General features: G+C 44.9%; 1 protein-coding gene across 1 annotated transcript in view; it reads left to right on the forward strand.

Annotated features, from left to right (window-relative positions):
* The window catches only part of PGCKA1 (PDCD10 and GCKIII kinases associated 1), a 64268-nt gene extending 38214 nt beyond the window's left edge, over positions 1-26054 (forward strand). The window contains exons 2-4 of the mRNA XM_083755063.1: positions 16886-16943; positions 22091-22145; positions 23013-26054. Coding sequence (XP_083611189.1) covers positions 22114-22145; positions 23013-23928 — 948 coding nt within the window. The 5' untranslated portion in view covers positions 16886-16943; positions 22091-22113 and the 3' untranslated portion in view covers positions 23929-26054. The remainder of the gene's footprint in view (positions 1-16885; positions 16944-22090; positions 22146-23012) is intronic.
* Positions 26055-27538: the final 1484 nt, after the last annotated feature.

Here is a 27538-nt window from a genome sequence, read left to right on the forward strand (position 1 = left end):
TATCACAACAAGGCAACACACCTACACATTCTCAGGACACCTGTTTAACGGAGAGATTGATCAACACTGTTTCCCCTGTTACCTGAATATTATTCTTTACACCCTGAGTAATCCTAAATGTTCTTGTATCTGTAGGGGGCAGAGAACTCTTGTGTTAGGCCTTCAGCAGACTCTCCAAGTCTCCCTATTTTCCAGGGACAGTCCCAGATTTACAGAAGCCATCCCAGTTTCTGATTTGATCCAGGAATATCCCGCTGTTAATTAGGACGTCCTTATTTTCATCGGAGAAATGTTGGAAAATATGAAGTGAATCTGACCCCCAAGCCACCTGAAGGCAGCCATGTATAGGAAAGGTTTTTTAATGTTTAGTGTTTTATTATGTTTTTATAGATGTTGGAAGCTGCCCAGAGTGGCTGGGGCAACCCAGTCAGATGGATGGGGTGTAAATAATAATAATAGAAGTAATAATAATATGTCCTTTTTCATCGGAGAAAAGTTGGAGGGGATGCTTCAGTTCTCTGACATGAACGATTGAGTTCCCGGTCAGTCACTTGTCTGTGGAATATTTGCTTGAAGGAAGGAAGAGCACTGGGCTGTAATGAAACTGAAAGAACATATTTCATATTTTATCTTTTATTTTATCAGCAGGGGAAGTTTGTGTCTATAACTTGCAGGAAGCAATATTCAACATAATGGGTATGCCTTAAGACAACAATAGCTTTTCTAGATAACTCTGAACTTGTCAAAATGGCCCAAGGCTATTCTTATCAGCTTCCTGGAAGAACATCAAGGAGTACTGGCAAGATTAGGACTTTGGGAGATATTGTAGATATTGTAGCCTTTTAATCAAAACTGGTTGTGCAGTTGCATATTACGGACCTAGCTTAGTTATAATCTTTTAAAGCTCTTAGAACCATCTCCTCCATATGATCCTACCAGGTCCCATCACACATAATTGATCACAAGATGTGGTGCAAACAAACCATTTGAATGGCAATGCCCATCAACTTTGGGGGGACCTGGCACCCTCAAATATTTGGGGGCTGAAGGGACCTCAGCCCCTAGGAGCTTGCTTCGATCCACACTGCCCAGGCTTGTGCGTGAGGTGGCAGTTATGAGTTAATCGGGTCCTCCCTTAAAGAGGGCATGTATTGCGGTGAGACCTGGACAGCCGACACCCTGTGTTGTGGGTGGGTGGGTACATTTGGATAGCCACAACACCCGATTGGTAGGTCCCTTGATGCAGGGTTCAATCAGACCAATGGGACGCCAGCTAAACAGATCAAGGGATCTATATATACCTATGCACAAGACCCAGAACTTCCTCTTTCGGTTTGTGCATCGGAACACCCGCCCACCTTTCCCTATATTTAGGGCTGTGCGCTCGACCTTGCTGTGCCGTCGTGTGTTGTCTGTCGTTGGGACAGGGGCACGGCAGAATTTTCCCCACTTGGTTGATTGGCTGTTGCCATTTAGGTTTCGCCTGCTGCGTAGCAAATCATCACAACTTGTAAGGTTGCGGATAGGCTCTGGTTCAGGTGATAGGGATGGGAGAATGCTCTTGCCATCCCTATATGAAGGGTATTCCGTTAAAGTAATCCAGGGACTTGATGGTTTGGTCAACCCCAAGAGGGGGTTGTGCCTGAGCCTGAGTCCAGGGGGACATTTGGGTGGCGGAGATAGCCTGTTCCTGGCTTTCCGCTTATCCAGGTGTTCACCCTAGGCTGACCTATGCTGGTGCCCTGGGTCAGGGCTACCTTCAACAGTGCAGGGAGCTAGTCAAACCAGAGCCTATGCAACTATTCACTTTTGTATCAATCCAGTATATTTTCTTTTAATTGTTGAATGATTCTATGATTGCGAATTATTGTGGCAGCCTTTGGCTATGTGCAATAAAACTGACTGACTGACTGACTAAAGTTGTGGCCTAAATTCTGCCAAAAACCAAACCAAAATTTGAATTTATTTAGGGGGGAGATTTCTGGGTCTGAACGCACAATTAAGCCCTCTGTGAAAATGTTTCAATGGAGGAAATGGCAGATACGAAGGATCCACTGACCGGCCCCTGCTGTCAGTGGGCCCTGGCAGGCTAAATTAGCTTGCAGTCACAGTGTACCAAGCAATGTTTGGTACTCAGGTCTAGCTGATCTCTTAATTTCCCATAATGCCCCAGAATGATGCTAGGTTTAAAGGTCTCAACATGCAAAAGGTCTCTGCAGCTACAGCAGGTGCTGTGATTTTCCAGAGGTTTGACTTCACCCCCAGAGGCACACTCCATTGTCTCTGGAGACAGACTCATGCCAACAATAACAACAACCAATCCTTTGTCACACAAGGATCTTCTTGTGTAGGCATCACTGAGATTCCTTACGTCTGAAATTATATTGTCAGAAGGCGACAAGCGTAATAATCATCTGATTATTTTGCTACCTTTATCCTGAATTATTTTTTTTAAAGGACGATATGAAGTCAGAAGTAGTGAGGCTGACCCAACAGGTTCAGAACAATGCTTCCTGTGTGTTTGTGTGTGGTGAGAGTTGTTGCTTGGAAATCCTGACAGTGATTAGCCTCTGGTACAAAGCTGTGGTGCTTTAAGATGGCAGCCAAATGGGAGCTCCAGTACTGGAAATGTGGCAGAAAATCCATCAAAGAACAAGTGTCCCAGCACAGGAGTTTGGTGTAAGTCATGGCCGAAATGAAGATGTTCTGAACTGCCTCCTGCCGTCACATGTTGGCTTGGTCTTATGGGAGTTGTAGTATAATCAACTGGAGGACACCAGGAGGGCTTTAAAGGCTCTGTCATCTGGTGGTGGTTTTGATTTAAAAACAAAAACAACCCGGGCTACACCTTGGAAGCTAATACCAGTTGCCGATATTGTAAATATTTTGGTTTGCTGGTTTTTTTAAATAAATCTTTCTTTCTTTTTCTTTCTTTGTGCGTGTTCAGATCCAGAAACCTCCAACCGAAATAAATACACACAATACTCAAATTTTGGTTTTGGTTTTTGGCAGAATTTAGGCCACAACTTTATTGATTACAGAAAATGACTGGTTGCATAGGCTGTGGTTCGACTAGCTACCTGCCATGCAGGTAGCGCTAACCCAGGGTTCCAGCATAGGTCAGCCAAGGGTGAACACCTGGATAAGCGGAAAGCCAGTAACGGGCTAACTCCGCCACCCAAATGTCCCCCTGGACTCAGGCATGGGCACAATCCCCTCTCAGGGGTTGACCAAACCACTGAGTCCCTGGATTCCTTTAACGGAATACCCTTCACATAGGGATGGCGAGACCATTCTCCCATTCCTATCACCTGAACCAGAGCCTATCCACAACCTTACAAGTTGTGACGATTTGCTACGCGGCAGGCAAAACCCAAATGGCAACAGCCAATAATCCAAGTGGGGGAAATTCCTGCCATGCCCCTGTCCCAGCGACAAACAGCAACGACGGCATAACAAGGTCAAGCACAAAGCCCTAAAAGTAGGGAGAGGTGAGCAGAAAGAGGAAGCTCTGGGTCATGTGCATAGGTTCATTGATCCGTTTAGCCTCCATCCCATTGGCCAGATTGCACCCCGCTTTGAGGGACCTACCAGTCAGGTGTTGTGTCTGTCCAGACATACTCACCCACAACACAGGGTGTCGGTTCTCCAGGTCTCACCGCAATACATGCCCTCTTTAAGGGAGGACCCGATTTATCATACATTTATGATATTTTTAATTTGTAAACCGTGTTGTGACCATTTGGTAAAGGTGGAAGTGTAATCTCTAAACACAGAAATAAAATGAATGCTGGAGTCAAGAAGCAACAACCCTCCTCTTGAAAGTAAACTTCTAGATACCAGCATTGCAAGCTGAAACCTGCAGAACGCGGACTTCCGGAGGCGGCGCGAAACAGCAATGGCGGTCCTCTTTGCGCTGTGAAGAGGGGCTCCGCGAAAAAGGGTCGTCCGCTGCGGCAAAGCGGAGACCCATCAAGAAAAACCGCAGGCAGAGTGAGCCTGCGGCCGTGGGACTCGGCGGGCGCCTGGAGCCCCCCCAGAAGCGGGGAAGGAGCCTCGTAAGAGGCTCCGGAACGTGAAAGGGGGAGCGGCGCTGTGAGTTCATCGCTCTTTTCGTGGAAGCAAAGCCGCGCTGCTGCTGCTGATGAGCGCTGACCTTTCTTCTTGAAATTATCGGAATTGGAGCAACATACCCGTGAGTAAGGGTTCTAAATTTTCCAACTAAATTGAAGAAATTCGGCCGAAAGCGGGAGGTGAGTAACAGGAAGTCCGCCTCCCGACTCTGCTAATTAGATCAAAGTAAGGGCTCGGAAACGAGCTGAAGTATTTAAAAAGAGATTGTAAAAGTGGAAGAAAGGGTGCATTGAGAGACTCTGTATTTTGAAGATAAAAAGGAAAGAACTGTGGGTTGTATAGACTTTCATTCTTTAGAACTATCCTCCAATTTCTGGGCTAAACGGGGCTGAAAGGGATAACCCCGTCACCGGGCTGCCAGTGCATAGAAAAAGAACTGTCAAACTGCTGTCAAACTGACGACATTGTTGCAGAGATCGAAATTGTTGCATAGACTGAGATACTAACATTAAACATTGTTGCATGGACCTGTATCGATACTTTATGGCTGGATTTTAGAGATTAGAAGGTCTGGAAACCTTCCTTTTGTGTTTGGGAATTACAAAACTCAATATGGGGAATTGAGGAACTTCAATGGCGGAAAATAGTTCCTTTCTTTTTTGAAGCTTTGAAATACTCCCCCTATAGGACTGTGGAAATATAGTCGCATGGGAACTGAGCTTTATTGAAACTTTTTGTGGTTCTTTTTATTTATATTTGGGACTTGTTTTTCCCATGGGACAAAAGACCATTTGACCTTGAACAGAGGCAGGTGTGGAATGAGCGGCACAGGGAGAACAAGAGCAGCTAAAGCTAAAGATAAAGAAAAAGAGAAAAAATCTGGGCAACTTTTGCAAACAACTTTAACTCATCACCGCAGATCATCTGTCCCAACTGTGCTGACAGCACAGGAGGTGGAACTAGTGCAGCCTGCTGCAGAAGACATGGCAACTGGAGGATCTGAAACAGTTTTAAAACAAATTTTGGAACAATTGGCAGTCTTAAACCAAAAAGTGGACAATCAAACATCAAAGATTGACCAAGCTACATCCTCTATTGGCAAATTAACTGAACAGGTTTCGCAGCACACTCAGGCAATTGAGAAATTGCAAGGAGCTACGGCAGAAAACTATAAATTAGCTGTGGAAGCCAACCAAAAAGCAGAACAGGCGAACTTAAAGGTGGAGGAAATTAAAGGAGAGGTAAGACCTTTGAGAAGGCAGGTAGGGGAACAACAAGCCTACCTGGCATTGGTTGAATTGAAAAGTAAAGATAGTAATCTCAGGATAAGGGCTATCCCGGAATTGGAACAAAATAATCTAGAGGGATTTTTGACACTTTTGTTCTCCAAATTCTGGGGAATTGAGGAAGAAAAGGACTTTAAAATTGTGACAGCCTTTAGACTGGGAAAATCAGTAAAGAAAGACAAGCCCAGAGACTGTTTGGTTGCTCTGAGATCAAGAGAAGAAAGGGATAAGATATTAGGCCTACATTTTAAGAAATCTTTGGAGGTAGAAGGTAAAAGGGCCGAAATTTACAGAGATATACCCAAATATCTCTTGGAACTTAGGACTACCTATATAGATTTGACCAAATTGTTGAGACACAACAGAATTCCTTACAGGTGGGAGTTCCCACAAGGACTTTCATTTACTTACAAAGGAAGGAAAATAAAGATTAAATCACCTGAAGACCAGCAGAAGTTCCTACACGACCACGAGGAGGACCTGCAAAAAGGAGCTGCAGCTTCTTGGCCTCCACCACCACCGGGACCATCTCCAAGAGTTATACCACCAGGACCAGGACCAGCATTACCTCCCCCGGGATCGGGAGGAAGCTTAGATACCCCATTGTAGAACCCGTCAATTGATTCAGGATGTCTCTACAGCTTCTTAGTTGGAACATAAATGGCGGAAACTCCCCGGAAAAAAGAAGGAAAGTCTTTCACATTTTGAAAAAGGAACAACTGGACGTTATCTGCCTACAGGAAACACATGTGACAAGGCTCCATAGAAAAGTGTTAATTAACAAAAGACTAGGCCAAGAATTTATTTCTTCAGACAAAGTTAAGAAGAGAGGAGTGGTGATTTACGCAAAGGAGAGCCTGTCACCGAAATTTTTATTTAAAGATGAATATGGCCGAATTTTGGCGATTGAAATACAGACGCAAGGAGAAAAAATTTTGATATTAGGAATATATGCTCCAAATGAGGGAAAGTCGGAATTCTTCAGGAAGCTGCATGAGACTATGCTGGATTATTTGGACTATAGTAACATCATTATGCTGGGTGATATGAATGGGGTTGTGTCTGTAAATATGGATAAGTCACAAAGTGCCAACATATCGAAAGACGGCAGACTACCCAAAACTTTTTTTGAAATGACAGACAATATGGACTTAGTAGACATTTGGAGGGTTAAGAACCCTCTAGGGAAAGAAGGGACTTTCTTTTCTGAAGCTCATCTGACATGGACACGAATCGACCAAATCTGGACAACTAGAGGACTGGCACCTAAGACTAGAAAAGTGGAAATCTGCCCAAAAACCTGCTCCGACCATAATGCTTTGAAAGTGGAATTGAGACTAAATACAACCGGATCCTTTAGATGGAAAATGAATGACACTATACTAAGAGATCAGGAGATTGTTAAGAAGGCCCAAAAAACTCTAAAGGACTATTTTGAGATAAATTTGAATACTACTGTGGAAAAAAGAACAATCTGGGACGCAAGTAAGGCAGTCATGAGAGGGTTTCTAATACAACAAAACATGATTAAGAAAAGGCTCTGGAATGAAAAGAAGGAGAAGATATTGGAGAGAATAAGAGAAGGAGAGAAAAAATTAAGATCTAGGCCTAAGTCGAAGGACGTGTTAAGAGAAGTGAAATTCTTCCAGGCGCAATATTCAAAACTGATAAACCAAGAGGTGGAATGGAAAATTAAACAAATGAAACAAAGATCCTTCGAATCGGCGAATAAGTGTGGGAAACTGCTAGCTTGGCAGTTGAAAAAGAGACAAAAGCTTAATACGGTTACAAATCTAGAGATCGATGGGAGAATGGTTCAGAAACCCGAGGAAATCAGAAAGTGCTACCAGAGGTACTTCAAAGAACTTTATACACAAGGGCCGCAAAAAGCCTCAGAGGTGGATCAATTTCTAAAAACTAATGGATTACAAAAAATACCCCTGGAAATGAGAACAAACCTGAACTGTAATATTACACAGCAAGAAATTGAAAGTGCCATTCAAAATCTTCAACTTGGCAAGTCCCCAGGCCCGGACGGCCTAACCTCCAAATATTATAAAGTTTTAAAGGACTATTTGATACAACCTTTGATGGAGGTTTGCAACCAGATAATGGAGGGAGGGAGGGCACCGGAAACGTGGAAAGAAGCTTTCATCACATTGGTACCTAAATCAGAGACTGAAAAGACCCAACTTAAGAACTACCGCCCCATCTCACTCCTAAATGTGGATTATAAAATTTTTGCAGATATTTTGGCAAATAGACTTAAAAAAGTACTAAATGAAGTGATTCACAAAGACCAGGCTGGCTTTCTCCCTGGTAGGCATTTGTTTGACAACACAAGAAACACTATTGACATTTTGGAACTTCCAAAAACAAATCTGAATACCAGAGCGGTTTTGATTTTTGTTGATGCAGAGAAGGCCTTTGATAATATTTCTTGGATGTTTATGAAGAAAAATTTGGAAGGGATGGGAGTGGGGCGGGGGTTCGAAAATGGTATAGAAGCAATCTACACAGAACAAAAAGCTAAATTGATAGTAAACAATGTGGTGACAGAGGAGTTTAAAATTGAAAAAGGGACACGCCAGGGGTGCCCTCTATCCCCCCTATTGTTTATTTCAGTCCTGGAGGTGTTGCTAAATATGATTAGAAAGGACCGGTTGGTCCAGGGAATTGAGGTCGGAGTGAAACAATATAAATTGAAAGCATTTGCAGATGACTTGGTATTAACACTTCAGGAACCAGTCTCCAGCACTAAAAGAGTGTTAGAATTAATTTCTGATTTTGGTCGGGTGGCGGGGTTTAAGTTAAATAAGCAAAAAACCAAGGTTTTAGCAAAAAATTTGACAGCTACAGAAACAGATGAGTTCTCCAAAGAAACGGAGCTGAATGTGGTTAAAAAAGTAAAATACCTAGGGGTGTACTTGACCTCCAAAAATTTGAATTTGTTTAAAGATAATTATGAGAAATGCTGGTCAGAAATCAAAAGAGACTTGGATATATGGTCAAGACTGAAACTTTCCTTGTTAGGCCGAATAGCTGCTGTAAAGATGAATGTACTGCCGAAAATGTTATTTTTGTTTCAGGCCCTACAGATCGTGGACAAGGTGGAATGTTTTGGAAAGTGGCAGAAGGATATTTCTAAGTTTGTTTGGCAGGGCAAAAAGCCCCGAATAAAGTTTAAAATATTAACTGATGCGAAAGAAAGAGGGGGATTTGCCCTGCCAGACTTGAGGCTATATTATGAATCTGCAGCCTTCTGCTGGTTGAAAGATTGGATTTTATTGGAGAACACTGATGTCCTGGATCTGGAAGGGTTTGACAATGCGTTTGGGTGGCATGCATATCTGTGGTATGACAAGGCCAAAGTGCACAAATTGTTTAAAAACCATATTGTCAGAAGAGCAATTTGGAGGGTCTGGATAAAATACAAAGACTTATTGGAGAGTAAAACTCCGAGGTGGCTCTCACCGGTGGAGGCCAAGGCACGTAAGAGACCCAACATGGAGGCCCACTGGCCTAAATATTGGGAAATAATTGAAAAAACTGGAGACAATTGGAGGTTGCTAAGTTTGGAGAAATTGAAAACTAAGGTACGAGATTGGTTGCACTATGCGCAAATTCAAGAGGTATTTAAAATAGATAAAAAAGTTGGATTCCAGGTGGAAAAATCGAAACTAGAGACTGAATTGTTAGAGCCAAAAAGTAAACTACTTTCGAGAATGTATAACTTGCTGCTTAAGTGGAATACACAGGATGAGACAGTCAAATCCGCTATGATAAAATGGGCTCAGGATGTGGGGCATAACATTATGTTTGCAGACTGGGAAAGGTTATGGAACACCGGTTTGAAATTCACGGCATGTACTGCCTTGAAGGAAAATATTATGAAAATGGTATACCGGTGGTACATGACCCCAGTCAAGTTAGCCAAGACCCAAATGGCAACAGCCAATAATCCAAGTGGGGGAAATTCCTGCCATGCCCCTGTCCCAGCGACAAACAGCAACGACGGCATAACAAGGTCAAGCACAAAGCCCTAAAAGTAGGGAGAGGTGAGCAGAAAGAGGAAGCTCTGGGTCATGTGCATAGGTTCATTGATCCGTTTAGCCTCCATCCCATTGGCCAGATTGCACCCCGCTTTGAGGGACCTACCAGTCAGGTGTTGTGTCTGTCCAGACATACTCACCCACAACACAGGGTGTCGGTTCTCCAGGTCTCACCGCAATACATGCCCTCTTTAAGGGAGGACCCGATTTATCATACATTTATGATATTTTTAATTTGTAAACCGTGTTGTGACCATTTGGTAAAGGTGGAAGTGTAATCTCTAAACACAGAAATAAAATGAATGCTGGAGTCAAGAAGCAACAACCCTCCTCTTGAAAGTAAACTTCTAGATACCAGCATTGCAAGCTGAAACCTGCAGAACGCAACCTCATGCTGTATGCACACTGATCAAATTTTTAATAGGTGTCCCAACATCTTCACAAAATGTGACATAGAGAGCATGTTACCAAGGACAACCTCCAGAAAATAGAGACCCCCCAATAGTTAATAGGGACAGTTGGGTTATTTGTGGGGCATAGGAATTCATTCATATATATTTTTCAAAATATAGTCCACCTCCCACACAAGGTCTGAGGGACAGTGGACTGGCCCCCTGCTGAAAAAGTTTGCTGACCCTTCCACTGAGCCTCTTGGGCTTGCTGATCAGAAGGTTGGTGGTTCGAATCCCTGAGCTCCCATTTGTCTGTCCCACCTTCTGCCAACCCAGCAGTTCGAAAGCATAACAGTGCAAGTAGATAATTAGGTACCACTGCGGTGGGAAGGAAAACAGCATTTCCATGTGCTCTGGTTTTCGTCACAGTGTCCCATTGCTCCAGAAGTGGTTTAGTCATGCTGGCCACATGACCCTGCAAGCTGTCTGTGGACAAACGCTGGCTCCCTCAGCCTGAAAGCGAAATGAGTGCCACAACCCCATAGTCACCTTTGACTGGACTTAACCATCCAGGGGTCCTTTTTCTTTTTCTTTTTACCTTTACAGTGGTACCTCGGGTTACATACGCTTCAGGTTACAGACTCCCCTAACCCAGAAATAGTGCTTCAGGTTAAGAACTTTGCTTCAGGATAAGAACAGAAATCATGCTCTGGCAGCGCAGCGGCAGCAGGAGGCCCCATTAGCTAAAGTGGTGCTTCAGGTTAAGAACAGTTTCAGGTTAAGAATGGACCTTCGGAACGAATTAAGTACTTAACCTGAGGTACCACTGTATATTGTCAGGGGGGTTGATTCAGCCTGCCAAGGGATAATATAATAATTAAGCCATCCAATAAGCTGCCCATGCCAGGGGACTAATATTGTGGCGAAGCATCAATTAATCTCATATTGACCAAGAGCTGTGCCTCAGCAACCCTTGGAGTTAAGCAGTGGTTGCAGAACCCTAATTCCCAGGGCAACTACTTGCAACTGTTAAGATATCTCAGACTAGATCTGAATATGCCTGTCATTTCCAGCAACTATGTAGTTGCTGGAAGAAGCACCCTAAGTTGTCAGCGGTACAAAATCCTCTCATTACTTGATGAAGATGTTTGTTGTGTGCTTATGAGTCCAGGGAATAGAATACGTGATTATATATATTTTCTGCCAGTGGAACCTCAGACTAATTATTTGTCTGAGTGGGAGAGAACAATAGCACCTGAAGGTCAATTCTCTCCTTCTGCTGGAAAAAAAATTCCATTCCTGACACCCTTCTATTTCTAAACAAAATCAGATTAGAAATTGATCTTGTTTATATTAATTCTTTAAGGACGCGGGTGGCGCTGTGGGTTAAACCACAGAGACTAGGACTTGCTGATCAGAAGGTTGGCGGTTCGAATCCCCGTGACGGGGTGAACTCCCGTTGCTCGGTCCCTGCTCCTGCCAACCTAGCAGTTCAAAAGCACATCAAAGTGCAAGTAGATAAATAGGTACTGCTCTGGCGGGAAGGTAAACGCTGTTTCTGTGCGCTGCTCTGGATCGCCAAAAGTGGCTTAGTCATGCTGGCCACATGACCCGGAAGCTGTACGCCTGCTCCCTCGGCCAATAAAGCAAGACAAGCGCCGCAACCCCAGAGTCGGCCACGACTGGACCTAATGGTCAGGGTCCATTTACCTTTACCTTTATATTAATTCTTTATCCATGAGCTAAAAACTGACCCTGCTACATGCTGAACATCACACTGCATTTGCTTCTGTTCAGTAACCTCTAGGACAATCTGTATTTCTCTGTTACAGTTCCGTGGTGCTTCAAAAATGCAAATAAAGACAGTGATCTGTTGATAATACAAACAGCAGAGTCCAAATAGAATCCATCTCATTTGCCTATTTACAGCAGGATTAGAAAGCTGGAAACGTTGTCCAATCTTCTTTAAATGTATGTTATTCTCGTTCTCTTATTCTATATGTTAAGTCTGCAAGTTGTGCATATTCGGCCAACTTTAAGTTGCCATTCTTCTTTGGTTGGGACCTTGCTTGTTTTCCATTTTTGGGCTAACAAAACGTGGGCCGCAGTAGTAGCATACATGAATAACCTTTTCTGACACCTGGGAGTTTGAGTCTGAAGTGTTTAAAGCTGGGGTTGCAGCTTGAAAATGCTAAAACTTCCTCAAGCTGAATGTTGAACTGCCCTGCATGGGAATCCTGTGCAAACCAAGCAGATCACAAAATCTATGTTCTTTCCTGCGCCTTCAAGAGATTCCTTCTGCTGCATATTTCTGCAATAGATGGAGCGTTCGCTACCCGGAGGGGGGAAAGTCAACAATCAGCTGCTAACACTCAGGTTGCAACATGGCAGCCCAATTGCCCTGCCACTGGCTTCAGATGGCGTCAAGCTGAGCTTGCAGAGGAAGAAGTTATTCGTACAGACAGGTTGTCCTGAACCCTTAACCAAGCTGTCATTCTCATGGACCCAAGTCATCTGACAGCCTGTTCTAGGACCTCCTGAATATTGCAAAGGCTTTTGAACGGGGAGAGGAAATGCAGAAAAGGCTTTAAGACTGTACTCCAGTTACCTGGGAGTAAGCCCCACTGAACTGCTTAGTCGAACTACACAAAATTGCACCGCAAGCGTTCTAGGCCGTATTGACCATGTTAACCGTATTAACAGCATGAGGTGTGTGCAGAAATTACCATTTTTTATTTTGGGATCTGTGATGATTTGAGGCCAAGTAGTTCTTGAAGCCGTTGTCAGGCTTCTTGTGTAGGATGGCTCTTTGGGAGAAGCATCACTACATGTGTTGCCCCTATGTGCTTTGCTGTGGGGGGGACACCTATAAGTGGGCTGTCCACATTGTAATGGGAAATGCAGTGTTGATAATAGCGCATGAGTGGAGTTGCTGGTTCTCACTGCCGCCCTTTGGACATATATACTGCAATGTGGATATCTTTGCACTTTTACCCAAGCCACACAATTGCCCCAAACACCATGGTTAAAAACACACATATTAAAAACGCTGTGAAAAGGGCTTGCCGATCAGAAAAGGGCCATTCGAATCCCCGCGACAGGGTGAGCTTCCGTTGCTCAGTCCCTGCTCCTGCCAACCTAGCAGTTCGAAAGCACGTCAAATTGCAAGTAGATAAATAGGTACCACTCCAGCGGGAAGGTAAACGGTGTTTCCGTGCGCTGCTCTGGTTCTCCAGAAGCGGCTTAGTCATGCTGGCCACATGACCCGGAAGCTGTATGCCGGCTCCCTCAGCCAATAAAGCGAGATGAGCGCCGCAACCCCAGAGTCAGTCACGACTGGACCTAATGGTCGGGGTCCTTTTACAGTCATACCTCAGAAGTCGGAACAGAATCCGTTCCGGAAGTCCGTTCGACTTCTGAAATGTTCGAAAACCAAAGTGCGGTTTCTGACTGGCTGCAGGAGCTTACTGCAATCGGAAGCCATGGAAGCCCCATCAGATGTTTGGCTTCCAAAAGAACATACAAAAACCAACACACTCACTTCCGGTTTTCGATCATTCTGGAGCTGGAACATTTGACTCCCAAGGCGTTCAGGAGCCCAAGGTATTTATTTAGAAAAACACCACCCTTACTCTGATAAATGCTCCTAAGGCCTGCAAGTGCTCCCATTTTTATTCTGCAGTTCCTGACATGGGGCTCTCCGATGAACAAAACAGCGATGAAAAACAGGTTAGCTGAACAAAAGAGCAGCGCATGAGTCCATTAGCACTTGCAGTTCTGAGGTGAAACGATACGACAGCAGTATATTGGTGTTGTCAGCTCCTAGGAATGCTAGTCAAACAGGCTGTGCTGCTGGCACAGCTATGGTTCACCTCCAAACTGGCTCTGTGTTGCACGGTCCGGTCATGTATTTTTGGAGCTTTGATGCAATGTTGATGACCACCCTTGGTCTACATAGACCACATGCCTGAGCTTCCAGCAATCGCAGTGACTTTTGAGTAGACTACTGTTGTTTTTTCAAACTGCGTTTGAGGTGACCCTGGGGCCTGTAGGAGCTCATGGCTGAGAAGATTGGTCATGGCAGAAAAAGCTTCCTCTCCAAAGTCCAGTAGAAAAAAGACAGTCACGGAACGGAGAAATTGCACAAAACAAATGAAATACTGTGAAAATCCCTGAAACGAGAAGGAATCGACTAGAAATATTATCTTATGAAAATAAACTAAATAATAATAATCAAAGAGTTTAAGGGGAAAATAAGATAGAACAAAGCCTTCACGGGATGCCGGCTACAAACTTTGTTTCACTGAACAGTTTCCCCAGAAGGAAAGAGAAAAATCATAAACCTTAAATGACCAAAATTCACAAGAAGGGGGTAGAACTCCCAAAAATTCTGAAGTATTCAGAAAAAATTCTGAACTCCCCAAAATTCCTGGTGAAGTAAAGCGCAGCAATAAAGGATTGAGGACTCCAAGGTACAATTTCTAATACTGAATTTACAAACCTTTTTGTCGACCCAGGATTATAAATACTTCATGATTTTTGGGAGTTCTACCCCCTTCTTGTATGATTTTTCTATTCTATTTTTCTATAAATCCAGAAGTTCCACTGTACAAATATGTGGGGTTGGAAATACATAATTCAGACTACTTGTGCTTTCCAAACCTGGTCACTAGGGGCATAGTAGTGGTGTATCTGGATTAAAACTTGTGTGACTGCTTCGTTTTTACATTGAAGACAATGTTTTGCAAAGTTTCGACATCCGCTCTCATAATAATGCGGGGCAGGGATCCTCCTTGCAACAGCAAATTAGCCCAGTTTATTTCCTCTCAGCATCCTGCCACAAATCATGTCCTCCAAATCATGGGGAGGCATGTGTTGCGGTGAGATCACCAAACTGCCTTCTTGTTGATAGGGCGGGCCCGTTTGGATGACCTCCTTGTCTCATTGGTCGCTCCTTTGTTACTGGGGAAAATTTTCTGTCGGTTGGGGTTTGATTGGCAACTAGGGGCTATTTAAGGAGCTGCGCGAGGCAAAGTGCTTCCTCTTTCACATCATGCAGTGGATTTCCCGCCCTCCCTCCCTCCCTATAATTTAAGGTTGTGTTTTTGACCTTGCTGTGCCTGTCTAGGGGTCGTCTGTTTTTGGAGCAGGGGCCCGGTAGGAATTTTGCCACTTGGATGATTGGCTGGTGCCATTTGATGTTTGCCTGTTGTTGTTGTTTAGTCATTTAGTCATGTCCGACTCTTCGTGACCCCCTGGACCAGAGCACGCCAGGCACTTCTGTCTTCCACTGCCTCCCGCAGTTTGGTCAAACTCATGCTGGTAGCTGCAAGAACACTGTCCAGCCATCTCGTCCTCTGTCGTCCCCTTCTCCTTGTGCCCTCCATCTTTCCCAACATCAGGGTCTTCTCCAGGGAGTCTTCTCTTCTCATGAGGTGGCCAAAGTATTGGAGCCTCACCTTCAGGATCTGTCCTTCCAGTGAGCACTCAGGGCCGATTTCCTTAAGAATGGAGAGGTTTGATCTTCTTGCAGTCCATGGGACTCCAGCACCATAATTCAAAAGCATCAATTCTTCGGCGATCAGCCTTCTTTATGGTCCAGCTCTCACTTCCATACATCACTACTGGGGAAACCATGGCTTTAACTACACGGACCTTTGTTGGCAAGGTGATGTCTCTGCTTTTTAAGATGCTGTCTAGGTTTGTCATTGCTTTTCTCCCAAGAAGCAGGCGTCTTTTAATTTCGTGGCTTTAATTTCACCATCTGCAGTGATCATGGAGCCCAAGAAAGTAAAATCTCTCACTGCCTCCATTTCTTCCCCTTCTATTTGCCAGGAGGGGGCCGAGTGGCCATGATCTTCGTTTTTTTGATGTTGAGCTTCAGATCATTTTTTGGGCTCTCCTCTTTCACCCTCATTAAAAGGTTCTTTAATTTCTCCTCACTTTCTGCCATCAAGGTTGTGTCATCTGCATATCTGAGGTTGTTGATATTTCTTCCGGCAATCTTAATTCCGGCTTGGGATTCATCCAGCCCAGCCTTTCGCATGATGAATTCTGCATTTCGCATGATGAATTGGTTTTTGCCTACCATGTAGCAAATCATCACAACTTTGTAAGGTTGGCGGTTAGGCATTGGTTCATTCTTTGGTGGAGGGGATTATGGATTGGCTGTGCCTGCCCCTCATTTTTGTTGTTGCTGCTGCTAGGGAATTCCGTTAAAGGAATCTAGGGGTTCGATTTGCTCTGTCCGATCCCCTCTCAGGGGTAGGGCCATGCCACAGTTTCTGGGACCATCTGGGGGGAACTAAGAGGCGGAAATCTGCCTCTGTGCTCCTCCAGTATGTTTTCCCTTACTGACCTCTGGAAGTTCCAGTTGTCAGTCCTGTTTTTGCCAGTGCAGGTTCAGGTACTCCGAACCAATGGCGAAGCAACCACTCACATGCTGTAAACAATAAAGTTTTGGCCAAATTAATGCCAAAAATCTTAAACAAATATTCTGTTTCCTGTGTGATTTATTTTGGAGGGGATTTTGGGGTCTTGGGTCTTGGGATTTGGGAGAGCCAATGTGGTGTAGTGGTGTCGTGGTTAAGAGCAGTATTCTCGTAATCTGGGGAACTGGGTTCGCATCTCCGCTCCTCCACATGCAGCTGCTGGGTGACCTTGGGCTAGTCACACTTCTCTGAAGTCTCTCAGCCCCACTTACCTCACAGAGTGTTTGTTGTGGGGGAGGAAGTGAAAGGAGAATGTTAGCCACTTTGAGACTCTTTCGGGTAGTGATAAAGCGGGATATCAAATCCAATCTCTTCTTCTTCTTCTTCTTCTTCACACGCAACTTCTTGCCTAGCGCAGCAGGGCTCAGGAACTGGGCAATGCTGAAAATTTGACCTGAACCTGCCAGGTGTAACATAGGGGAATCTAAAAATCTCAGAATATGCAGGCAGACTTCAATAGGCATAGAATAACTTCGTTTTTGTGACTTGCTACTGTGCCCTGGCACGTAGTTTGGGATCTTGCATGAGGGTAACCGTATGCCTACAGCAGATGGGTATCTACTAATCAAATCACATCACTGTCATTTCAGATGCCTCTGCTCAGCCAGAAGTTAAAATCATGGTCCTTCAACTCTCGCTGCTTTATTGGTAAGTAGGATATTAAATTACATCTGCTGTGGCCCTGCACAAAGTGTGTGTTTTGTGAACAATTCCAGCTGTCCCTCTTGTTTGATGCCTTGCTGAAATAATGTTTGTCCCCTCCTCTAAGGCACTAGTCTTGGCTCTTCCCAAATTCCTGCTATTTTGGAGGCGGGGGAGAGAATTAAATCACATACCAGGAAATTGAAGTGGTGCAGCTACAGCTGTTTCTGGTGCTGTAGTGCAGCAAACCCACTTCCCTAAAAATCAGGGCAATGTGACAGGAAAATGCAGAGGAAAGTGATGAATAGCAATTGCCCAATGTAATGGTGTCTGACCTCTATGCAAACTAATCAGAATGAATGCTCAAAACAGAGCTGGCGCCGTCTAACCTTCCCGCAACGTTTTGGGCAAACAAATTGGGATGAATGCTCAATAAAGGGGTTGTCTTAAAAGTGAACTACCGTATTTTTCGCTCTATAGGACGTACTTTTTCCCCTCCAAAAATTAAGAGGAAATGTGTGTACGTCCTATGGAGCGAATGCAAGCTCCTTGGCTTCAGCGATAGCAACACAAAGCCTCTGAAGCGCAGAGGGAGCGCTCCCTCCATGTTCCAGAGGCTTCCCGTTGCTTTCACTGAAGCCTGGAGAGCGAGAGGGGTCAGTGCGCACCGACCCCTCTCGCTCTCTAGGCTTCAGGGATAGCTGCCTGAAGCCTTCGGAGCGCAGCGGGAACTCACGCTGCGCTCCGAAGGCTTTGGGTTCCTTTTGCTGAAGCCGGGAGAGCAAGACTCTCCTGGCTTCAGCAGAGAGGGAGAGCTGCACAGCGCCTCTTCAGCCAAGCAGAAGGAGAAATGTGCCAAGCATCCTATAGAGCGAAAAATACGGTATGTCTGGTTGAAGGAGATCCCTTACAAGAAAACAGTAAAGGAACTGGCCTCTAAGACCCTCAGATTAGAGCAATTGTTGTTGAGCATTTTTTAGGGCAGCCACTGATTTCAGGGAGAAAAATTTGAGAAGTAACAGGAAAAGTCAAAATGATGCACCTCTTAAAAGACCAAAGCTAGCTAACTAAAGAGAAAATGTATGAAGATTTCCCCAGAAAGCAGTTCTGTGGATCAAAAACCACTTCTCAACCTACCTAGGTGCAGAGAAAAAATAGACTCCAGGGCTGTGAAAACTCTCTACCTTTCACATTCTTTCCCTCAAAAAAACCCAGGTGCCATGGTTTACCTCTCACTGAGTTAAAATTCTCAGTGACAGTGCCCAGAATTCTTTGAGGGCAAGAATGTGCCTCCAAGGCATATAGCTGAAGTGCAAAATAATAGCGATGGCTTCTTCCCTGAGCAGAGGAAATAGCTATTAAGTCTGTGGTGTAAATATGTCCATAGATTTTCAGGTTCCATGTTAGACACTGTAGCCCCACTGGCAAAATGTATGTTTGTGAACAACACAGAGCTTATCTGGGGGCTTTTTGGTCAGCCAAAGGGTCAAAGCAGTGGGCCAAAGGTGGTCCAGGGACGGCCATGTCACCTAGACACATCTTTGATGCAAAGACGATCCGGCCTTTGTTAGCTTTACGGTGGGAATAAAAGTGGGTCAACCAGCAGCTCTGTGAAAGATTAACTTATATGCAAACATGGTGTTGGTTACTCAGAAGTCCGAGTATTCAAGGAAAAGGCTTACAAAAATATAAAAAAGAAAAATCCAGCTCCTTTAAAAAATCCAAAAAAATAAACCCTTAGTTCTGAACACCTGACAGAATTACATGTTTTCAAAATGTTCTCGGGGAAATTTGAAGAGCTTTCCAAGTTTGGAGGGCTATTTCATTTCCGACAAAAAGCCACAAAGTGCTAAGAAGCGGTTTGTGCCGGTATTTCAGATTTGAATTCTGCTCTTTCGTACCAACCTGGGTTAAAATTTGAACCAGTCCCCATACCTGCGTTTGCCACGCTCCCTCTCTGATTTCTATCTTAAAACCGCAGGTTGTGTTGTGCAGATAAACAGGCCTTCGCCACGTAAAGCGAAGAGCAGCTTTTTAATGAGAGTGGGCGAACGTTCCTAATGGTTGCTGCAGTGATGTAATTAGCATGCATGTAATTACAGAAGTCTGAATGTGCATCTCCCTACTGCCACCTTGCTTTTCAGGAAGGACTTCTATTTAATCTGAACTCCGGCTTCAGGGCTTGTTTGCAAGGTGGCGCTGGTTAATATTTAACCAAGGAAATACTCTCCATTTTCAGTTTTCTCCCACTGCACAACAAGGAAACACCTTTGCTTTTCATCTCCTACTTGACCCTTGAAATATTCCGGGAATCAGCGTGTTTTTACATGAGTAGAATGTGCTCTTTTATTTAAGATGCGTCTCTGGGTTATTTGTGGGGCCTGCCTGGTGTTGTTACATGAGTAGAATGTGTGCTTTTATTTAAAATGCATCTCTGGGTTATTTGTGGGGCATAGGAATTCGTTCTTTTTTTTTCTTCCAAAATATAGTCCAGCCCCCTACAAGGTCTGGGGGACAGTGGACCGGCCCCCCGCTGAAAACGTTTGCTGACCCCTGGACCAGCCGGTCAAGAGATTTCCTGATTGTGCTCACATATTGTTGCTTCCCTAGATTTTTATCTCAGAAATCTTTGAAACCCACTGTGTTTTCCCACCTTCATCAACACCCTTCTTTTATATATATATTTATTTATTATTTTCTTGCATTTCTATTCCACCTTTCTTCCATCATGGAACCCAAAGGGGCATCCATGTAGTTTTAGAAGACACCTGAAGGCAGCCCTGTTTAGGGAAGCTTTTAATGTTTGGTAAAGGTAAAGGGACCCCTGACCATTAGGTCCAATCGTGACCGACTCTGGGGTTGTGGCGCTCATCTCGCTTTACTGACCGAGGGAGCCGGCATACAGCTTCCAGGTCATGTGGCCAGCATGACTAAGCCGCTTCTGGCGAACCAGAGCAGCGCACGGAAACGCCGTTTACCTTCCTGCCGGAGCGGTACCTATTTATCTACTTGCACTTTGAGGTGCTTTCGAACTGCTGGGTTGGCAGGAGCAGGGACCGAGCAACAGGAGCTCACCCCATTGCGGGGATTCGAACCGCCGACCATCTAATCGGCAAGTCCTAGGCTCTGTGGTTTAACCACAGTGCCACCTGCGTCCCTTTAATGTTTAATAGGTTGTTGTATTTTAATATTCTGTTGGAAGCCACCCAGAGTGACTGGGGAAACCCAGCCAGATGGGCGGGGTATAAATAATAAATTATTATTATTAATTATTATAGTTTCCAGAGGGTCTCCCATCCAAACACTGAGCAGACCCTCACACTGCTTAGTTTCAGCAATGGGGTGGCGCTGTGCCTTCTGACCATCTATAAGTGCAACATACACATGCAAACTACATTTTCAACAGTTTCAAGCCTTTGTAAAAGCTGTGGCCCTAGCTGTCTTGCCAAAGGCAAGGTGGTTCTTTTAAAATGAGATTCAGAAGCAAAACAAAATACACAAGGGAGTGAGAAGATTAAAGATGTTATTCTAAAACAGCAAGTGATGTGCAGTGGTACCTCGGGTTAAGAACTTAATTCGTTCTGGAGGTCCGTTCTTAACCTGAAACTGTTCTTAACCTGAAGCACCACTTTAGCTAAGGGGGCCTCCCGCTGCCGCCGCGCCACCGGAGCACAATTTCTGTTCTCATCCTGAAGCAAAGTTCTTAACCCGAGGTACTATTTCTGGGTTAGCGGAGTCTGTAACCTGAAGTGTATGTAACCTGAGGTACCACTGTATACATACAGTCCTCAAGAAGCGGGGAAGTGACTCCCCCAGGTAGCCACAGTTTGCACGGCCCTGTGGCCGATCAGTCTTTGCAAGAGCTTCCAATAAATTCTGCCCAAACCGTCTGGTTTTATAGATATACCTCATTTTCTCAAAATAACATCCAACATCAAAGAAGGTGCACAGCATTATCCTCCCAACTGATTAAGGCCGCTGTGTGTGGGACTCCCCTTCCTCCCAACTGTTCTCAGGACATTAAAGACTGTTTTCACACCATCAACAAACTTAACAAGAGGGAGGGAGGGGGAAGGAACAGAGGCAAGGAAGGGCGCCCTGTCAGATCCTAGCTCCTCAATACATTTTCTCTTCCAGATTCATTTCCCATACACTAACCTAGCCAATTTAACCACCATGCCTTGTCATTGGGACAAGTTGAAATCAGTGGGACTTCGCTTGAATGCTGTTGATGGACCTGGGACTCTCCCATTGATTTCAGCTGGACTTAAATTCATCTCACTGGTCCAGTACGACTGCCAGCATGGAAATCATTCCCCAAATATGTCCATATTCAACTGACATTGCAAGGAGTGGGGCAGATACGTTATGTAAAAAGAGCAGTAGCTCCCTGTTTGTGGAATGCTCTCCCCAGGGAGGTTTGCCTGGCACGTTTATTGTCCACTTTTAGGTGCCAGGCAAAAATGTTCCTCTTCAACCAGGCCTTTGGTTGATTAACATCTGGTACGTGGGTGGTGCTGTGGTCTAAACCACAGAGCCTAGGGCTTGCTGATCAGAAGGTCAGCGGTTCAAATCCCCATGACAGGGTGAGCTACTGTTGCTCGGTCCCTGCTCCTGCCAACCTAGCAGTTCGAAAGCACCTCAAGGTGCAAGTAGATAAATAGGTACCACTCTGGTGGGAAGGTAAACAGCGTTTCCGTGCGCTGCTCTGGTTCGCCGGAAGCGGCTTAGTCATGCTGGCCACATGACCCGGAAGCTGTACGCCGGCTCCCTCAGCCAATAAAGCGAGATGAGCGGCATAACCCCAGAGTCGTCCATGACTGGACTTAACAGTCTGGGGTCCCTTTACCCTTTTAAATGTGATGTGGGAGTAGGTAGGGAGAGGGGGATATTGGCTTGGTTTTAGTCTGTATTTTGTTTTGTTTTTAACTTGTATTTTTATGTTGTGAGCCGCCCTGAGATCTATGGATAGAGGGTAGTATACAGATTTAATGAATAATAATAAATTAATATTACTATTTTATAATCTATAATCCACCAATCCCATTCAAAAATAAGGAACCAGCTCTTGCTGCTTCTTTTTGCAACATTTCACATCCTGCATGAAATACCAGATTTCTCATGTCCGCTCTGCCTGTTTTCTGTCTTTTCAGATAATTAACAAAGAAGAATCCAGATGGGTTGCAGGTGCTGTAAAATGATACAAAGGTACAGGCAGACTGAGGCTGGATCTATACAGATATAAAAAATGCTATGGGGAGAAAAGATTGTGGGGGGGGGAGCTCCCAAGGCAATACTGCCCTCCAGCTGTTTGGGGACTACAACTCCCATCATCCCTAGCTAACAGGACCAGTGGTCAGGGATGATGGGAATTGCAGACCCAAAATATCTGGAGGGCTGAGTTTGGGGATGCCTGCTGTATGCCATTGACTTTGGATTCCTCTCTACAGTGCCATCTAGTGTCACATTTTTATAATGCATTCTTAATGTTATATATTGACCTGTGTAGCTGAGTCCTGAGTGTCATTTGAGGTAGGGCGAAAATGATAATAGTTATATATCTGTAAGGATATCTCTGAAGCTGCACTCCAGATCCCATAAGCCCCAGCCACCATGGCCAATGGTGAGAGGTGAATAGAGATGTAGAACAGCAGCATCTAGAGGGTCTAGGATGCCCTAGCATTATTTTAAGCTATCATATTTTTCGCTCTATAAGATGCACCAGACCACAAGACGCACCTAGTTTTTGGAGGAGGAAAACAAGAAAAAAAATATTCTGAATCTCAGAAGCCAGAACAGCAGGGGGGATTGCTGCGCAGTGAAAGCAGCAATCCCTCTTGCTGTTCTGGCTTCTGGGATAGCTGTGCAGCCTGCATTCGCTCCATAAGACGCACACACATTTCCCCTTACTTTTTAGGAGGGAAAAAGTGAGTCTTATAGAGCAAAGAATACAGTAAAAATTGGTGGCATTTCTGAAACTTGCAACAAAGACTGCATGTTTGAAGCACGAAACTGACCCTTTTTTTATCTGTCTCAAAAAGAAAATGCTAACTGTTGCTCTTAACCTTTTTCTAGTTACATCTTTGAACCCCAAGACGTGCCAACATCTGGGTACATCAATGAAATAAACAACTTCAAGTCCGACGAGCAAGACGGAGGCAAATTCAAATGCAAGCAGAACAACGACATCCAAGTACACAAAAACGAGCTGCAGACCAGGGAATTACAAACAGCAGCAAACAGGCACAAATTAAACAACAATAAAGAGGCCGTTCTGAACCACAGAGGCGGCGCTCTTCGTGATGAAGGACTTGGGAATCTTGCCGAAAAGTGCCGTTTCAATGTGAATGGGATCCATTCCCATTCTGGTGCGAACCTTCATCCCAATCCCAGCGCAAACCGAAACAGAGAGATCAGCACACACACCTGCTCTGCTCAGCGAGCCGGTTTTTCAGTCCAAGGGTTGCCTCAGCCAAGCACACGCAATAACCATGAGATTCTGGAAACTGAAGTTCTCGCAAAGGCATCTTCAGAAAAAAGAAGTGCCCTATATGAGGAATCTCAGAGCGCTCCAGGAAATGACACGCACCTGCCAGGACCCACTGATCCCCCCAGTGGCGGCTACGCTGGAAAACAGAGAGCTGCGGGAAATGAGAGTCCATCAAATAACCACATACATACAGGCCAAAGCACAGAACACACCACGTTAAGCAGCCAGCAGGACCTGCCATTAGGTGAGTCTAAAAGCTGGGATTCAACAGACAAAGCCTGTAGAACAGGCCAGCTAAAGGTGTGTTTCAAAGACAATGTATCCGACGGCATCCCGTCTCCAAGGACCAAGGCGGATGCGGTGCGAGAAGCTAGATTTGATTGCCATAATGACATTAATGGAGAACTGGAGGAGGAGGTTGATGCCGAAGTAGCAGAGGCTCTCGCAGCCCTGGAGGCTGCTACGGCAGGAGAAGATTTTGAGGAGGAAGAGGACTATTAGCTGACAACCAAGACGCCAGTAATAAGCCTCGCTTCTGGGGCTGTGTGAAATGCGTTTCCGAGGCCTTCAACTGTGGTGTAAGCCTTTGCCCAGGACTCCCACAAATAGCAGAGCGGGATATATCACTAGGCCAGGTGAGCTAACAAGAGCAGCCAGTGTTGTGCCCGGTGCATTGCACCTAAGCTGATATATCACAATTAAAATCAGCCGATCTAATGCTTACGTACCAGCCCACCTGTACCATGAGGTACCTGCTACTGCCAGCCAAAGCAGTCTCTCTTGTTAGCCAACATGACCAGTCTGGCTGCTATGAATGCTGCCAAGAATAGTTACCAAATATGTCCCACTCTAGGGAGAATACTGTCCTCTGGGTCAAGTTTGCTTCCAACTGGAGAAAAAGGAGGAAATATTTGGTTAAGGAAAACCCCAAGCTTCCCTTTAGTCCAGTCACCGGGGAGTAATATTGACCTCTCAGAGAAGCCAGTATGTTGAAGGTTTGTCCTTTTCTTGATCTACCAGGGCTTACACGCTAGGCTGTGCAAAATGTCTCAAAGCAAACCTGGAAAGTGGCACTTTTAAACAGAGCTCACCCCAAACTGCTGCTCTTTGTGAGATTTTTCAGCAGTGCCAAACGTTCCTCGCCTTTTTGACATTCTTCTCGTGCTCCAGGTGAAAATGTTTGTTTGCTTGCTTACGAGGACCTGAGTGACATCACCAGACAGACAAACCTAATTGAATGCGCCGGTTTATGGTGTCATCACACTTGCTGCTCAGTCACTAATGATTAACTCACGAAAGCTGGAAGCAGCCGCAACCAGGGTGCTCAAAAGCATCAGGTATATAAATGGATATTTGCACGGTCTAAGGCTGCCTTCACATGATAGTTTATTCCACTGCCCTGACCTTTCCCTAACTGTTAATTTACACATTATATTTGAGCTTTCGCTTGATGTAAAAGCCACTTCTGGAGAACCAACAGAATATGGTCCATGTTTAGTGCCCATTTCTGTGTTACTTGATTCCAGAAAAAAATATGTTTGAGGCCCCTTAACCTGGAAAATTGCAAGAGTAAAGTGAAAAACTTGGGCTGGTATGATGGCATACAGTTGTTTCCAGCTGTTGTCAAAGAGGCATCATGGGGGAACAAAAGCACACATGCGGAAAGGCTGAGGGGAGTGGTGGCATTGTCCAAAAATATTTGTTGTTGTGCCACAGTATGTTCACTGGTGTGAATGAAATTTAGCGTGACAGTCGAAGAGCCACAGTTCCATAACATAACAGGTACTGCAGTGTGAAAGGAACATTCGAAAACAGGACACAAGTGCTAGCATTATAATCAGGAAAACTAATACAATATTCCCCACATCCAAATGCACGCAGAGCTTGCTTTGGGGAAACTTCTGCCACAGTGAAATAGTAGATGCTTCGCTGATTGCTGCACAAAAATCAGGGCTGGATACATTTAGCTCTAGTGCCATGTATTTCCCCCCTTATAAAAGTACTTTAAAAAAAATCTTGATTAAACATTTATCTTGAACCACTGCCTACACATTCCCAGTTGGTATCAAAGTATCAATCCAAGCTAATTATGCGCTACAGAGGTTCCACCCAATTGCAGCCTCCTTTCTGCCGATTTCTAATGGCGCTTCCCATGCTGTTGGGAATGTGTCTTCGTGCGGCAGCAAGTGCCATTGAGCCACTGAGGTTCCTTAGGGCTAAGGATGACAAGTGTTAATTCTTGGCAGTGCCAGAAATGAGCATTCCAGCAAGCTCACGAGATCCGCCCTGTGGAATGAAACAGCACGAGACCGAGGTATTTTCATGTGGCGGTTGGAAGCGCGATTAAGTGCAAATTAACATGAAACTCGAAATGTCAGATGGTTGCGAGCACAGGGCAGGTTTGCACATGCATTTTGATTTCCGGTGTCCTTATCGCTCAGTGCGCTCACGGGGGAATGCCTCAAAGGACTCCGTCCAAGAGCATCATTTGGGACAGTTTGAAAGCTCTGCCTCCAGTGTGTGTTTGAACATTCACACATGCAACTGTACTGATAGCAGCAAGCTGCAGAATCACGGTGCCTGTTGACCACAGGTGCTGCTAAGCACCATATTTTTCGCTCTATAAGATGCACCTGACCACAAGACGCACCTAGTTTTGGGAGGAGGAAAACAAGAAAAAAAATATTCTGAATCTCAGAAGCCAGAACAGCAAGAGGGATCGCTCCGCAGTGAAAGCAACAATCCCTCTTGCTGTTCTGGCTTCTGGGATAGCTGCAAAGCCTGCATTCGCTCCATAAGACGCACACACATTTCCCCTTACTTTTTAGGAGGGAAAAAGTGAGTCTTATAGAGCAAAAAATACAGTACTTAAAAGTCTTGGGATGGAGCTGCATGACACAGCTCCTCCAGGAAGTTGTATATGCTAATTTATATGTATGGATGACTGGGGGATTAAATGGCAGGTGACTGGAGTCTCACCTAGCCACCCTTATAAGCAAATGTTTTAAATTGAGTTTTAAAGGGGGTGAGTGGAAGGGATAGATGTTCTGGGGCCCACCACAAAAGACCCATTCCTCAGACCCCCCCGGGCTACCCCCTATCAGAGCCCATTGTCAATTGCAGAAACATGCCCAGAAAAGCATTTTTAGACACTTGCTTTTATTGAAATTTAAATATAACACGACAAACAGAAACAAACATTTCAGTAAAGCAAGAATCAATGGAGGACGAGAATTTAGCACTTGTGTCAATTACAATAAATTGTGTACATCTCAGGATATTATCCTCTGGGCAATCCTTAGAATGCTTTCCTGTGCCTCCCCCCTCTGAAATAGTCCTGTTTAGGGCCAACTAAAATACATTATTTTTAACAACAACAAGAAGAAGAATTTATTATTTATACCCCACCCATCTGGCCAGGTTTCCCCAGCCACTCTGGTCGGCTCCCAACAGAATATTAAAAGCACGATAAAAGATCAAACATTAAAAGCTTCCCTAAACAGGGCTGCCTTCAGATGTCTTCTAAAGGTCAGGTGGTTGTTTATTTCCTTGACATCTGACGGGAGGGTGTTCCACAGGGAGGGCGCCACTACCGAGAAGGCCCTCTGCCTGGTTCCCTGCAACATCACCTCTCGCAGTGAGGGAACCACCAGAAGGCCCTCGGCGCTGGACCTCAGGGTCTGGGCTGAACGATGGGTGTGGCCGAGGCCATTTAGGGCTCTAAAAGTCAGCGCCAACCAATTGTTCTTGGAAACGTACTGGGAGTCAATGTAGATCTTTTAGGACTGGTGTTATATGGTCCTGGCAGCTGCTCCCAGTCACCAACTTGGCAGCTGCATTCTGGATTAGTTGTAGCTTCCAAGTCACCTTCAAAGGTAGCCCCACATAGAGCGCATTGCAGTAGTCCAAGCAGACGATAACTAGAGCATGCAGCCACATACCTGGTCCTTTAGATCCACATTTTTCCTGTTCAGAATCTGGAAATATCCCTATCCCCCGGAAGCATTACTTCAATCTCAACCTGTTGACCACCACCCAGTTTTTAAAACTGCCAGAAGTTTAGGCATGTTAGTCTCTGTGTAGCAACAATACTAACGAAAGGGTCTGGGGG

The sequence above is a fragment of the Podarcis gaigeae genome (assembly GCF_964106915.1).
Source record: "Podarcis gaigeae genome assembly, chromosome: 9".
In the NCBI taxonomy this organism is placed as follows: Eukaryota; Metazoa; Chordata; class Lepidosauria; order Squamata; family Lacertidae; genus Podarcis; species Podarcis gaigeae.